General features: G+C 39.0%; 1 protein-coding gene and 1 long non-coding RNA gene across 3 annotated transcripts; both read left to right on the plus strand.

Annotated features, from left to right (window-relative positions):
• Positions 1-312: 312 nt before the first annotated feature.
• LOC146646185 (uncharacterized) lies at positions 313-1,612 on the plus strand. Its single transcript, XR_014908823.1, has 2 exons — positions 313-914; positions 1,359-1,612. It is a non-coding gene; the product is annotated as an uncharacterized LOC146646185 (long non-coding RNA).
• Positions 1,613-7,901: 6,289 nt separating this feature from the next.
• Positions 7,902-15,136, plus strand: LOC146646186 (uncharacterized). 2 transcript variants are annotated; one of them, XM_085392345.1, is made up of 6 exons: positions 7,902-7,920; positions 10,994-11,057; positions 11,177-11,206; positions 12,915-13,076; positions 14,066-14,201; positions 14,326-15,136. In XM_085392345.1, exons 2-6 carry the CDS (start codon positions 11,048-11,050, stop codon positions 14,405-14,407), a joined length of 420 nt encoding a protein of 139 aa, XP_085248471.1. In that variant the 5' UTR covers positions 7,902-7,920; positions 10,994-11,047; the 3' UTR covers positions 14,408-15,136. The 2 variants fall into 2 exon arrangements, with proteins under 2 accessions (XP_085248471.1, XP_085248472.1); XM_085392346.1 differs by lacking the exon at positions 7,902-7,920 and having other exon boundaries at positions 14,347-15,130.
• The last annotated feature ends 1,073 nt before the right edge of the window (positions 15,137-16,209 follow it).

The raw sequence follows: 16,209 nt of genomic DNA on the forward strand, positions 1-16,209 counted from the left end.
GAAGTACAAAGCATTTATGTTGGAGCTCTGCACGACCTGCTGGTGCCAACTGGCTGTGATTTCTTGGGCCACATGAGGTTTGTTCTACCAGATTAAATTCAATAAGTGATACAATTATGACACATAACTTAAAGATTCAGAATGAGAAGGAAAAACTTCCTTTTACTGCAGTACAAGCAAGTTTTTCTTTCTCATTCTGAATCTCCACGGGTGCTGAACACACTGAACCTTTTAATAATCTGGTTAATAATTGGCTCAAATAATAATCTTGTGTTTATGTTTCATCTTTACACAATGTAATCCCCACATATGAAATGGTATAACCTCTAAATAATGTGTGAGGGATAAATTAGAGTCTGGAAGTGAGACAAAAAAAATTGGTTCTTGTCATTCATCTTCAAACGGAATGTAATTTGACCTGCAAAGATAGAAATGGGGAGCCTGGAGAGCCTTGTTTTAATCACTCTATTGATAAAGCTTTACTGAGCTATTTCATCTAACGCTCTCCACTCAAAGAGAGAACACTGTAAAATCACGATCAATGCATCAAAGACCACATAGAAAACAGGGAATAGTGCAGTATTAGTATGGCAGCTATATCTCTAATTTATTAAATATGCATTAAGTAACTTTGCTATTCATTTGTTTTTATTTCTTATCCGGTTTACTATAACGCAAAATGCATAATTCGTAGCTAAGTAAAAGTAAATAACATTTGTTGCAGAATGATACATAAAGGCAGGTGTTTTGGCGTGGTTGATGACGTCACTGGGAGGTATAAAAAAAGCAAAGGCTTGGTCTCCTGTTCCATTCACGTTTTCTCTACCAAGAAGAACAGAATCCCATCCATCATGAAGAAACTGTGCGTCGCAGTCGTCGGAGTTTTGCTGCTGGCTTTCCATCTCACATCACAGGTCAGTTTGATCCGTGCCTCCTTTTTTTGTTTTGTTTCTTCATACTTTCACCAACCTCATCAACTGTGGCCAACGGAATTTGTTTACGCATGAAACGCTGTAATGGCGCAGATGAGCTAAATGTTCAATTAGGGATCGAGGTTAAAACGTTATGCTTGGAGTGCATCTACGACCTCGTAATTTTAGGGGAAAAGTCATGAATATAAAAATCAGTTTGTCCCCTGCAGAACAGACGGCGGCAATAAGGATACAATGGCAAACTTCTAGAAGTTTCGGGCTAGGTCTTGAACAGAGGCTTTAAAGCGCTTATCATTTTTTTTCCAAATCAAAATGGAAACGAAATGACTGAATTTTGATTAACTTTCTCCCTCGCACGTTAAATCCTAGTTTAAAAATGAAATCACCCGGACTGAATCATCTTAATTAAATACAAATGTGTTTCAGGTGGCCCTGGCGAATAACGCCACGAATCCGGACAACACAAACATCACCACCCCGAGCTCCACGGGGGCTTGTTGTGGGGCTACCGCCGCCTTCATGGTGCTGCTCCCCCCGCTGGCTCTGACCGCTCTTCTCCTCCACCGGTCCTGATTGAGTGGACTGACCGCGCTGGACACAAAAGCCAGCACAGGTTACACTGTGGATCCAGTGCTGGCTTAGTCTAATTACACTAATCTCTCAATCCACCCACCCACCCACCCAAAAACAGCCAAAAACGCGTTTTGGAATTACATTTCAAGTGCTGGGTGGGAAAACTTGTCTTAAAAGGCGACGCTCACTTTCAAGCATTCTGCTCTTTCTCTCCTCTGTACTGGCTCTGCAAGGACTCTGAAAACTTTGGCACCACACCGGCCCTTTTACTCCTGCGTGCAGTGGGAGAACACCTCAGACTCGTGTAGTGACCGTCTTTGATTCTGGTTTCATTCGCCTGAACGTGATTTGTAAATGAGCTAAATTGTGACCACTGTACTTTCAGGGTGTGACTTGAACTGTTTATTTTTATGTAGATTAAATAAAGCTTTAAATTGTGAGACCACATGACTCACCATCTCGTTCCTGCTTTGAGTGTTTAAAGTTTTCAGGGTAGACTGTAGAGCCATCAAATTAACACTGAATAAAGCTGGCGAGGCTGAGAATGAAGAGAATCAGATCAAGGGTCCACAACTGATGCAGCTCTGCTTCAAACTCCAAGGCTCTTACTTGGTTTTGGATGAAGGGGAAAGAATACGCTGAAGGGGTGTGGCCTAATTCTCAACTGGCTTTAGCTGAGAGTTTATTTCGGTTTGGTTAAAGCACAAATTACATCTGGAGTGTGTGGGGTACTGCCATTTCAGAAGTGGTTTTCTTCATCCACCATAATCTGGCAACAGTATCTCACAAAGCAAGACGTTGGTGGCATCTTAATAACTGACCAAGAGCAAGTAAATAAATGAAGGGCTGCCGAGGCCTTCCTCCACCTATTGCAGGGGCTTAGCCATAAAGGAGCCGCCTGCTTATCTGTGAAGGTCGGTGGCTGGATGGAATTCACCTGAGACCCCCCCCCCCCCCCCCCCCGATTTGTGTGGGAATTTCCCCCTTTGATCACGAGACAAAGGCCGCATTGTCCAGCTCATTCTCTGCTAAACTCAGATCAGGACCTACTTCAGGTGCTGCAGCTTCAACTGCATAAGCATTTTTCCTTGATCTTCACATTTTCTCATCTTCCTGCTTGATAATCCGAAACCCAAAGAGGCCACATTCACCACCGAGGTGTGACCCCTTAAGTCTCTCATCCTCCCGTTTCTTACCATCTGGAACAAAAGCAGAAACCTGAGTTCAGGTAAAGTGTTTGGTCACTTGTGGGAAAGGTGGGTGAGGGTACATGAAAGAAGGGAGAGGGGGGAAAGGTGAAGGACAAGTTTCAGAGTTGAGCCACTTCTCCTGTTCCCAGGCTCTTTCTGAGCAGCAATGTGCACTCAAAACTTGAATGATGAAACAAATGGAAACCTTTGAGGCTGAAAAATGACAAAAACGCGTCAGGACTCAAAGTACTGCTGTTCCTTCAACAACCGACTCCAAATGTGAGTCTTTTCCCATAAACCCCCATGTTTAAATGTCCAATTTTAGAGCAGAATTAAACATGCTTACAGCCTGGAACAAAAACAAGGTTTTGGTCTTTGGCTTGTTATATATGATGTTAACATTAATTTGTAACGTATCTTTAAGCATCTTTTGTTTAACTCTGTGTGTTGAATACCAATTGTTGGTAAGGTTTGGAAAAGAGTTACCATCAGGCTGACAAAGAAAAGCAGGAAGTGAAACAGTGCAGATGATATCATCAGTGTGATGGCTGCTCTCTGAAGCATGGATTTACTGTTAAAAGTAAGTGAAATTGATACATGTAGGGCTGTAAGTACTTGGACATTGACTCGATTTTTGTCATTTTTCCCATTTATACCTCCACATTGGATTTAAAATCATGCAATAGGTGATTGAGTAACTGAAAAGATCGGATCAGATCAGCAGTTATTGTCTCGCTTGGGAGAAATTTATCTTGGACAAAGAGGGGAAACACGTCATATAAGATAGCACACATACATTCACAGTTTCACCAAAAGCCCGCTCTACTGGTTGGATGTCAGGTTTCTGACTTGGCCATTGAAGAATATCCCATTTCTTTGTACCGAGAAACTCTTGGGTTGCTTTTGCAGCAGGATTTGGGTCATTATCCTTTTCCCCCACGAAGCACTATGAGATAGGTTTTGCACAAAACTTTTTTAATTTTGTGCAACACATTTTAAAAACTGGAATGTTAATGTAATTATGTTAAAAAAATACACATACTCTGTTCTGGGTGGACTCTGTGATTACTTTTCTTTTACATGCTGTGAGAAGTGACCAGCCTGATGAGTGAAAGTCTTCCTTGTGGAAGTAGGTTTTCCAACCATCTTTTAAACAAGGCATTTCACACCATGATGCAACTGCATTCTGGCAGAGAAAAGCCCCTCAAGCTGCGCCTTAAAAGTGGCAACAGATATGAGAGCTAGAGCCCAGGAACAGAAGGGCTTCACCCACAGTTTGAGCAACCACACAGCCGGCCCAGCTCTTCACCTGAAAAAGAAACCAGCAGAGGGATAATGGTATGATTTGCTATGCAGTTAATTGCACTAATCCAAAACCAAGAAGCTTTTTTTGCTAAATAAAATTCTAGTATTTTATTTGGATGTTACATAGCAATAATTCAGTATAAGAATACTTTATTAATCCCCGAGGAAATTATGTAGTGGTTGTGGTGCTTGTGTGATGCACCCATATTGTGTAAAAATGCAGTTTACTTAAAAAATAGATAGTGCTAGTTGATAACTTAGATTTCCACTCATTATACTAAATGTGGTCACGTCTCTCTTAATAAAGAAAGAAATAATCGTGGCAGCAGCCCAGCAAATTGAGACTTCAAAATGTGAGTCCACAAAACAATTGATGGCCCAGTGGCTAAATCAATGTTTTATATACAGTCTGTTGGTGACTCACCAAGCCACCTTACAATATTGTATTTCTGAATTTGATATTGACCTATAAAAATGTCCCCTCACTACAAATATTAACGAGAAAATAACATACTACACGAAAACCGTAGCCATACAACCTTAAACCACCATTTAACAGCGGTGTGCGATATTTACAGACAGGCAAGCAAGTGCTTCCTCCTCTCACAACCAAATAAGTAAATAAATAATAAAATGAAATAAACTGTTCCTTATATTCTCCAGTCTTTAAAAAGAAAAATTGGTTAGATATTTCCTATATTAGTAGACAATGCCGAGTGGTGGATAATTTTTTTAGAACCACTGCTTTAGCAATAAAACACTATGCAAACACTAGGCCATATGTAAGAATAAGATACCACCCTTTCAACTCATTCATAATAGTGACTGCCACATCTTATTGGACTATTGAACTTCACACGTAATGGGCATGAGACTTTAAAAAAAAGCTTTCTGTCGTGCTTTAGAAGGTTAAAATATGTTTTTATGCATAATTAGTGACATTTGGTAAAGAACAGAAGAGGTACACATATGAAGCGATATTTATTCTTCCTCTGAGCCCCCAGCAGCATTATAAACACCCTCTAGTGTCTGGATGTGGAATACTGCTGTATAATAACCAAAATTTATGATAGTTAAAAAATTGTTTTTTTGAAAAAAGTCAACTTTGGTTTAATATTTAACTTAATTAATTCGATTATTCTCATTCTAATCTTACGGATAAAACTAGAAACAAAAGTACAGCTCCATTCAGTATTTTCCAATGACACCACAAAAATGGTTTGCCTTTACCATTTGACTCAGGTAAGGTTTCTGTTAAAAAACAACTAATGGTGTCATCGTGCCCTCTAGTGGTGGCGAGCTTTATAAAACAAAACAAAACAAAATACAGCATGCCTTTTAATATCGCTTTCACACGATGCAAGAGATTACCCTGCAGTATACCCACAATACAAACTTTAGGGGTACCTGTTTGTATATTTTTTTAATAACCCTAACCCTATTTCCTAATTTATTCCTACAGTTGGCGAAGATGAACTGATTAAAGATCTTATTTTAAGTCTATTGTTTTCATTATTTGTGTTGTTATTCACATTTTCATTTTAGGATACATGAACCTCATCTAAACAATCTGACAGGTCAAATGTATCATTAAGAGTGTAAAACATTAGCAGAAATGAAAACTTGAAGTTCCAGTTTATAGTATCATTTAAAGTTTAATATTGATCTCCACTATCCCATGTCCAGTTCTGCCTCATTAAAGGATGTAGAAACTTATCTTATACTGTGATTACACATATTTTTGAAGTCTAATCATCATAATAATAAATGTGATATATAAGGTGCAAAGAAAGAGGTCCTGTTTGTGACTCTCCTGTGAATGTACAAAATCCTACCACATGATAACAACACTAACCAACACAGTCACGTGTTCTCAGTTTGCTCAAAGTTAAGTCTCGCCAGAAGAAACTGAAGAAATTATTAAATTAGTCTTAGCCCCGCACTTAAATGAGATTGAAATGATTATAATATTTATTTTCTATTTCCCATTATCTGACGTGCTGTGATGCAGGGGTGATTCTAGGATCAGAGATTTTGGGGGTGCTGAGCACCCAGAGAACTGCTCAGCCAGGCAAGATAAACTTTACTCGTCACAATGAGACTTCTTCCCTGTCTCTGTCAGTCCCTGCATCCTTAAATGTCTCCAGTTGTCCCAAGTTCCCTCTGACTGTCTCCTTGGTGCATTTAAACCCCTGTTCCTCCCTGTCCTCATCGTCTGTTGTCTTCATCTCCGTTATCAGTCATCATAATTTTACCATCTCTATGCAAGTCTGCAAATTTCTTTATTAAATCATAAGATTCTTAAATTCATCAAGTCTCTCTGTGCCTGGGTCCTCGTCACAAAACATGACATCACTGTTTTGTACATTTTAACACAATTTAATCCCCACATTTGCAAAACACTTTTTTAAAAGTCTGTGACAAAACCATCAAATCAGATAAAGGTTATTTAAATGCTGCAAAAGAAGAATGGATTGGAATTTAAAAAAAACAAAACAAAAAAAAACACACACACACACACACATCCTAACCTTAATTACTTTACTGGGGGAAAATGATGAATGATGATTATGGTGAGTAAGAAGTAAACTGAGTGCATTTTTTGGACAGAGATTCACTTTTAATGTGTATGTATAATACAATACAGATATATAAAAATACACTCCAAAAATAGAGTCATTGAAATGTACAAAATATTGATAAAAAAATATATATATAAAATGGAGGCAACTTTGCCTATGGTACAATGTATGAAAATATCTTTACTGCAGATACTACTATGGCTCTGCAGATTTATTTCTTTTATTTTAACCTATGTTGCCTCACCTTGAAGTTGGCAAATCTGTCTATCACTTTTTGGTGGTCAACTCTCTCAAGCAGTTTAGCAGTTCATTTTGCCTGTCACTGTTCCCTGTCTGTTTTCCTACCTGGTTCTTCCTGACCTTGCCCTTTCTCCTCACGTTCCCCTCTTTCCTCTCTCCCTCTTTGGACTGACAATCATACACAAATAGATTGTATTCAATTAGATGAAAAAATGACATTAATATGAAAAAAAAAATACTATTAAGATCACTAATAAAAAAAAAATCCTCTCTCAGTGTACTCTCAACCAAAAGGCAACCAAACCATATGTACATCTAATAAAAGATATAAATATTGAAACACTGATCCAACATTATCCTTTATTGACGGATCATTTGTTCTTACACTTTTACCTGAATGTGGCTCCTGGGTTTAATGTCGGCACATATGACAAAATAACCAGCTTCTCTCATTCCATTTAAAACAGGACAGTGGTAACAACTTTAGGCTACGGACAATTTTAAGTTTTAGATTTTAAATATACATTTCAATGGGAGCAACAGGACGGTCAAATGTCGCTGATTTTACTACAGAGCAGGACTGATTGTAGGGTAGAAAACATCGTGGAAAACACGTTTCCAACACTGCAGGTTACCTGGGTGAATCAGCTAAAAAGAAACATGTTCTGACTCCTACCTAACTATATAAAGAGTAACTGAAGGTTAAATGTAGCTAATATGTCCTGTTTTAAGCCAGGCACTTACACCTCTGCTCCGCTGTGTCTCAGCCACCATGCTCTGGCAGCAAGAGCGCTAGAGCCAGAGTAGGGGAGAGTAGTGATGGGTCGTTCGCGAACGAAATGGCTCTTAGAGCCGAATCTTTGACGTGGACGATGCGAGCCGGCTCCTTATCGCGAGCCGGCTCCTTATCGCGAGCCGTCACGTGGGTTTGTTTTTCTTTCTCTGAGCCTCTCTCTCGCACTTTTTTTCTGCTTCACTCAGCACGTGAGCCTTGTGCTTTATGCTGGGCAGAGGGGGGAGGGGCGGTAGTTACACTCAGTAGCACAGGAACAGAGCCAGAGAGAGAGAAAGAGAGGCAGGGACAACAACATTAGAAAGGTATAGTAATCATCCACAACTATTTTCGGTTGCAGATGATAAAGGATTCAGAAAGTTTATTCATGCAGGTCCATATGACAGAGAATGTGCATCTTCTGTTTGTTTTCATATTATAATTTATATTTAATTGTGTTGTGGTTTGCAGTGTTTTGTGTTCTTTTCACTTTAAATTTGTAAAAGGAAAAAGCTGAAAATTTAAATAGTTAAAAGTTGAAATGTGAATAGTTGATTTTTGTATTATATGATTTATTTATTACATTTTATGTGGAGTGAATAAATAAAAGTATATTTACGGTGGCCCCTAGAGATAAAGCACATACAAATTTCAAATCACATACAAACTCTGAAGCATGTACAAACTCCAAAACACGTAAAAACATGTACAAACTCCAAAACACGTAAAAACTCCAAAACACGTAAAAACACGTACAAACTCCGAAGCACGTAAAAACTCCGAAGCACATAAAAACTCAAAACACGTACAAAAGACAACAGAAGTGCTCCAGGATGCTGGGCGCAGTGTTGAGCCTTTGTTATCTTGTGGCTACACAAGCCAGCAAGTACCAACGACCGGATTTGTTGTGTGGTAGTAACAGGTAAATGAACTTTTTTTTAAATTATTTGAATATATATGAGTGCCTGTGTATAAATACACAAACAATACACACATGCTTTCAATTGTGTAATTTAAGTGATCTAGTAGCTCTGCTTTGGAAGTTCAGTTCATGCTAGAAATGTGTTTTGGAGTTTGTACGTGTTTTGTCTCTAGGGGCCACCGCATATATTTATATATAAACATTAGGGGTGCAACGATACACAAAATTCACGGTTCGGTTTGGTTCGATACTTTGGTGTCACGGTTCGATATTTTTTCGATACAAAAAAATGTTCATGCATTTTTAATTTGTCATTTATTAAAATTATAAATATATATTTTAACTCAAAAGTACAGTTTTTGAATTTAACCCTAACCCTTGTGCGTGTTTTTTATTTTGACAGCGAATGCGCACCTGCGGACCACTTATGTGCAGCCCTGGTTATTTAGCTCATCATATTGCAGCCACAGAAATTATTTTGTCCATGAAACCATAAAGCTGCACTTTCTTTTTGCCTCATAGTCTGATTTGTCATAACTTCTCCGTTTTGTGGTAATCTTTTCTTTGGCTGTCACTTCTTCACCCTGACCTGTCTTATTTGGCTCAGCAGAACTGAAATGCTTTTACACACTCACTCACATAAGCTCAGCGATTCTCTGCACGATCAACCTCTCACATGTTTAAGCTTGCTGCGGGAGATTTCACTTGTCATGTTTGCATAGTAAGCTAACGATTGATAAGACGATGTCAGAGGAATTGGTGCACAAATTATCATCACTCACAGATCAGTGCTGTCGCTCTCTATACACAGTTCGCACGATTGCAAAGTGAAAGCAAAAAAACAAGCGCAAATTCAAACGCGACTTCAATATGTCACATATTGACAGTGGTTCACCGATGCCAATGACATAATTACCCAGCTACATTTCCGAAAGAATGCAAAAGCATTGACATATATTTTTCCTACAATAGCCCGACGGGCAGGGAAGAGATAGATTTTGGTAGCCCGACTGAAAAAATCGCTAGCTCCGGGACGTCGGGCTAGCGATATTGCAAGCCCTGTATCTGATTGAGGAATCACTCATCTTTGGAAAAGAGAGTTTATTACAGAGAAATGTCTCTTTCCAAAATAAAAGCTATACTATCCGCTTCTTCTGGGCTATATTCTCAGCAGCATAAGGAGAATCATGTGCTAACAGCTGTCTAAATGACTCGGCTAAAGTTAGTAGCATGCTTGCTTTTTTTTGTCTGCTTCCACTTGTCTTTGCACTACGATGATGTCGGCGTAAATATGCAGTCATATTCGTTGTGTTCCCACTAGTGCTTTCAGGTTAATCTCGTTGAAATTACCTTAACGCCACAACACGGCAAATCTACCGCCGATCACTCCGTGCATGGGGCTAGACGGCCAACACGTTAACGAGCTAACTGCGCTAACACACTAGTTCACACCAATGTAATTGAGCATTGCATGGCACATTCAACATACTGTTTTACTTTAGTCCATGACTCGCTTACCTTCAGGGTCATACGTCACATGAAAACCAAAATAATTCCAAACGCCAGATCTGAATGAGGTTCAATTTGCCTGTTGCAAGGAGAGCTTAACTTCTGTCTCGCTAGCTTGCCCTGCGCTCTTCCTTCTGACTATGCTGTCTGTGTTGAGCGCTCAGTGGATCTGCGCTCGACAGTGCAGCCTAGGTGGAGTAGTCGAACACAGATTCACTGAGCGCTCAACACAGACAGCATCGTCAGAAGGAAAATTGATAAAATAAATTACAAATGTTGTATTGTTCGATACATATGCGTACCGAACCGAAAGCACTGTATCGAACGGTTCAATATCGATACGAATATCGTTGCACCCCTAATAAACATATATAAATAAAACCACTTTTTTTTACGTTAGCAATTCCTTTTGTGCATAATTTTATATTATTGTTAATAATAAATTAATTAAAGCAACAAAACAACCTGAAGAGCCGGTTGGGAGCCGAAAGAGCCTGGTCTTTTTAGTGAGTCGAACCGAAAGAGCCGGATCTCTAAAAAGAGCCGGAAATCCCATCACTAGGGGAGAGGCGAGCTGGAACAAACCATTTTGGGAGGGGGGGGATTATCTATACTTTTGTTGTTAAAATGTTATGTCTCAACCAAATACTGTATGCTTTTTTTTTATTTTTAGTAGTGTGTCACACAAACAACAAATATTGTCAAAACAGTAAGAAATATTGGGGGGTGCTTTGATTCATTTTAGCCCCAAAATGGGCTAAAATCGCTGTGATGTTTTATCTGAAATTGTAAAACATCTGAACAATCATGATCCAAAACGGATAATATTCAAATATTAATTTTGAGGAAACTGCACCATGTTTTAGTTTCTTCTTTTCGTTTTGTCTTTTGATGAAATGGAAATGTTAAGTTTCGTTTTTCATTCGTGACCTATAAAAACAGTAAGTGTGCCGCTCTGACCGTGTCAGTGTTAGGGTCATGGAAGCAGTGCCACAAGAGCAACGAAGCGGAACTCCGTAAACATGCGTGTTGGTGAGTATTTTAATACACGTATTACTTTAAAATAACGATACTCGTGTGTTTAATGGTGTGACGGTGCCATGATGATAGCAAATGTTGGTGCTGATGTGAGCTTTGATGTTGTGTTTCAGGGACGATCGCTGCTGTTGCAGGGGGAGCAGGTAAGGCTTTGGACGGTCTGTGTGGTCACCGGGGTTCAACCTACCCACGGTATCTCTCTGTTATGTTGATCCACTACCCTGCAGTCAGGAGAAGCGGTCACACGAAGCTGGGTGTCGGCTTGATAAGCTAACCCAGGGCTTGATTGGGGCTGACGCAAGGATGGATTTTGGCAGCATGTAAACAATTTGCCACCAACACGGAAAAGAAAAATGTTAAGGAATAAAGTGAAGTGTAAGAATATAGATTTATTACTGATGCGCATCAGGGAAAGCACTAAAACTTTAGAGTTTTGAAAAACTTTAGTCCGTCCTACTGTCTGCACTCCGAGGTCTGAGGGATTTTCTATGAATAGTGACGCTATTTTCAGAAAACTGAGTAGTTAGCAGGCGTTGTTTCATACCTGCTGATCGTTAATCATAACTTGAACCCTGTGTGCGCCATTGTAATTACAATGTAATTACACACTCTCACACTCTGCTGTGTTCAGTATCTGTATAATGTTTTTAACCTCTTCATATTTTTTGTATAGTTTTCTCTTTCTTTGTAAAATCAGCCCTTGAGCTGCCAGCACGCTTACACTTCCCAACAGCACCAGCCCTTTTACGTGAGCGAGCAGGGTGAACCCTGGATACACTCAGTTTCTTTGATAACAGCTTCATGTGACCACTTATCTGGATCAAATCCAGATAACTGAAAGATACCAGCAACCTTATTTTAACATGTAAAGTGAGCCCAGGATAAGATGTAATCCTGCCTCGTACCTCAGGCCTCTGCTTATATAAAAACGCCATTGTAATTACAATGTGTGCGCCATTGTAATTACAATGGCGCACACAGGGTTATGCTCTGAAATGAAATATAGAGATCGGTATGCATGAAATCACCACCTACTGACCAATACATCATCCAGACAATAGGGTTCATAGAAAGTCCCTCAGACCTCTGTGTGTGGACAGTAGGAGGATCTAATGTTTTTGTGTTCGTTTTTCCCTGATGTCATTAATAAATGTAGATCTTTAGATACAACCTTATTGCTTCCAACAGGAAAAATTACATTATTATTGTTGCAATAATACATGATTGTGAAACAGGACAGAAACTTGTACTTGCTGACCTTGATTATAATCATCAGGTTCTCCTGTGCCTCACAGACAGAACTGTGATATTGAATCTTTTAACTTTTCCTGGCTTCAAATAGGCCAGACTTTATTCATATAATGTGTATTTTCCAGTCATGCTGTCCAAAGAGCTTAGAGGGCACAAACATTCATACAGCACTTTTAATACTAAACTACTGTAAAGTACTTTTTTCCCTCTCACACACTCTCACACTCTGCTGTGTTCAGTATCTGTATAATGTTTTTAACCTCTTCATATTTTTTGTATAGTTTTCTCTTTCTTTGTAAAATCAGCCCTTGAGCTGCCAGCACGCTTACACTTCCCAACAGCACCAGCCCTTTTACGTGAGCGAGCAGGGTGAACCCTGGATACACTCAGTTTCTTTGATAACAGCTTCATGTGACCACTTATCTGGATCAAATCCAGATAACTGAAAGATACCAGCAACCTTATTTTAACATGTAAAGTGAGCCCAGGATAAGATGTAATCCTGCCTCGTACCTCAGGCCTCTGCTTATATAAAAACTTTTTACATGGCATATCATTTGTAACAGTCACACTGATGCTGGTGTTCTCGTCCATGTGCAGTCGGTGCAGTGGCCTTGGCTCCTGTTGCTCTGGGGGCCGTAGGTTTCACCTCAGCTGGAATAGCTGCAGGCTCCTACGCTGCAAGCATGATGTCTGCTGCTGCGGTGGCTAATGGAGGCGGAGTGGTAGCTGGAGGCCTGGTGGCTGTTTTACAGTCAGCAGGTAGGCTTGTTGTCTGACTTTACTATAGTCTCATTAATAGTGCTGTACACATTCACTTTATTAGGAACCAAAGCAAAGGTGACCTTTGCTCCTGTTGGTGGTGACCAGTATATGGCTCGTAAAACTCTGGCTACTCAGGGACTGAAATACAAATGACTGATAACATATTTACAAATGATTCAGCTTTAAGTCTATTTACAGACTTAAATGGAGACGGCCTTAGTGTCAATAAGATCAGTTAATTGTTCCAGCCTGTGTTGTGTTACAGGACTAAGCTTGTGGTGCGATTAGACTAAGGACTATAATCCTGCCACACTTTGAACTCTTTTATTATAAAGTGTAGTTTTATTGCCCTTGCACTGAGTATTGTCCACATATACAGACATCACATTTTGGGATGTCTGGACCAAAATACTAAATCTTGCTCTACAAGGGCCTGATATCTGCTTTCGAGGACATTATACTGCCACTGTTCTATCAAAATTTAAAATGAATGTCCTCATATGTGGACATATGTGGATCTCATTTTTCTCAGAAACAAAAATTCGGTAAAAAAAAAAAAAATCTGGTAATTCTTTGTTTTTAAATTCATCAGGTCCCAATCAACCCAAATAGCAAAGAAAAATGAATAATGCATGCCATGAAGGAGTTCGGGTCTTAGGAGATTAAAAGGGACTTGAACATGAGTGTGCAGCTGGCAGAGCCACAGAAAGGACATGTTGCAGTTATGTCAACACTGACCCAGTTCTGATAAGTTTGCCAATAGTTTTGAATCCATGCCGCAAAGAACTGGGGCTGTTTTGAGAATCAAGAACCGTGTATTAGTGTACAAGCCATAGGACATTGTTTAGTTTATGAAATCTGACACCACTGAGGGGGCAGTGATGCCACAATTAGGTAGCAGTCAGTACAGTTAGTTTGATTCCTGATAAAGTTATTGGCAATCTCAGCTGCTTGACTTGGAATATTTGTCCTCATTCCTCCCAAAGGTGCAGCCGGGCTGTCGGGGGCTGCCACTGCGGCTGTGGGCGGTGTTGGAGCTGCTGCAGGAGCAGGACTGAAATGGCTAGGAGGTCTCATTTTCAAGGACAAAGAAGACGATGAAGACGATGAAGACAAAAAGAAGTAAAGTAAAAATTTAAATGATCTCACGTGGAAAATTTTAATGATATTTGTTGGCACAAGATATTAAACAAGAGTGAAGAGTTGTCATTTTTAAAGATGTGCTGTACATTTGTCGCTCTTACAGCTTTGCCACTGATCATTTCAGGTGTAGGAATGGAAACTCGCCATACCCGAGGCTCCCTGAACTGTCCTCACACTTTGCCTGAAGGCTGTGGATTCTGATGATGTCATTCTGATCATTCCTTTTGTGCCTCTGGGTGACTTTTTCTGTGCACGCTGGTATAATATTAGTGAACTACATATGACTGAAAAGCATGACTGTTTTTAAGCAAGTGTGGATTTTTTTTTCTCCTACATCTTCTAAAATTTGTATCTCAATCAATGATCTAATTGCAGGAAATCCTAATTCTAAAATTCTGAATGGTGTTGTTGCCACTGTCCTCACTAAGATAAAGCTAAACTTTGGTAAGAAAGTCTGGTTAAATTCTTTTAACATTCAGTTATTTGGATTTCCTAAAACCTTCTACCCATTTCCATAATACTGCCTGCAGATCAGCTCAGTGCATCAACTATGAGAAAACTTTCTTTGGAAAATATTGTAAACTGTCTAGAAACTCTTCATTTATTTACTTTAGTCTTTAACAAGAGCATTTTGACCAGTTTCAAACATCTTCACCTCTCTGCACTTCTTTCTGGCAGTAGAATTGTTAAATGTTATTACTCACTACAGTTAGCTAACTATTTATTATTAGCTCAAAATGAAGAGTGGTTGAGGTTTTTTTTTGTTTTGTTTTTTTTTTTTTTTTAGAATCATTGTTTTATGTTTAAAATACTTTGCGAACACTTCATTAAACATAAAACTGCATTTATTTTTTGGCAAATTCTATGTAATATATCAAAAATAAAAGTATTTATTCTGCAGTAATCGGTGTTACATGGATCAGTATTACTGCTGCAGGTGATATTGTTAACTATCAGTGTCTACAATGAGATTAAAAATTAATGAAAAATTAACCAAACAGCTGGTTAAATTTTCTACAAGTGATTTCTCAGAGATGTTGGTCTGAAAGTGCTGATGGAGGCTACAGCTGTTCAACTTGCCTGCCTTATGAAGTCATATATGACAGGGGTTCCCCTCTCCATCATCACAGCTTTTATTACTAATGTGCTAAATAAGTTAAAAAAAAAAAAAAAAAAAAAAGGTTCATATATCACACGTGTTGGTCCAGGTCTTTACGAAGATAAAACTAATTATGATGATAAATAAGGGTACTTGTTTACTTGCTAATGCTAGCTTTGTTTCCACACAATACACAACTTGTAACTGATCTCAGGGATTTCCACAACATGGATTTATGCACAAACAATCAGCTACAAGCTGCTGTCCTCTTAGCTTGACAAGATCCAGCCATGATTAACTGGGCACAGATGTTGATTAGGACACCTACCATATATTGATTTCAGTAGCTCTATAATCAAGCAGTGTCAAGTCTACTTTCAGAGACAATAGCCAACTGTGGCCATAGGATGGCAGTGATGTAAAGGATGGACGCAGACAGTCATGAGTACAGCTTTATGACAGAATGCTGTTTGCGCTGAAACAAGAGTGATTGCTTTACTTTGGTATACTTTAACTGATGTCTGTTTTTTTACATTTAACTGGACAAACATTGTTTGCCTTGCTTGGCCTGACATAATACCATGAGACTCTCTTCACAAAGCATTTTATTTACCCATCTTCTGCAAATTCTCCAACAAACAACATTTCCCACTCTTAAGATAATTAAAATTTATCTGAATAGATATTTACTGGCATTTGGCAAAGAAGAGGTACACACAAAGCTAGTGTTAGCTTTCGACAGGAAGGTTTATTCTTCCTCAATAAGATTCTAATAATGCTGATAAAACTAGAAACAAAAGCACAGCTCTATTCAGTATTTTCCAATGACGAACACATGTACCAAAAAAAACAAAAAACTGCTTTATCACTTTATCACAGCACCTGACT

The sequence above is a fragment of the Rhamphochromis longiceps genome, linkage group LG19, assembly GCF_057381845.1.
Source record: "Rhamphochromis longiceps isolate RC_006_pf linkage group LG19, R_longiceps_female_GT1.1, whole genome shotgun sequence".
In the NCBI taxonomy this organism is placed as follows: Eukaryota; Metazoa; Chordata; class Actinopteri; order Cichliformes; family Cichlidae; genus Rhamphochromis; species Rhamphochromis longiceps.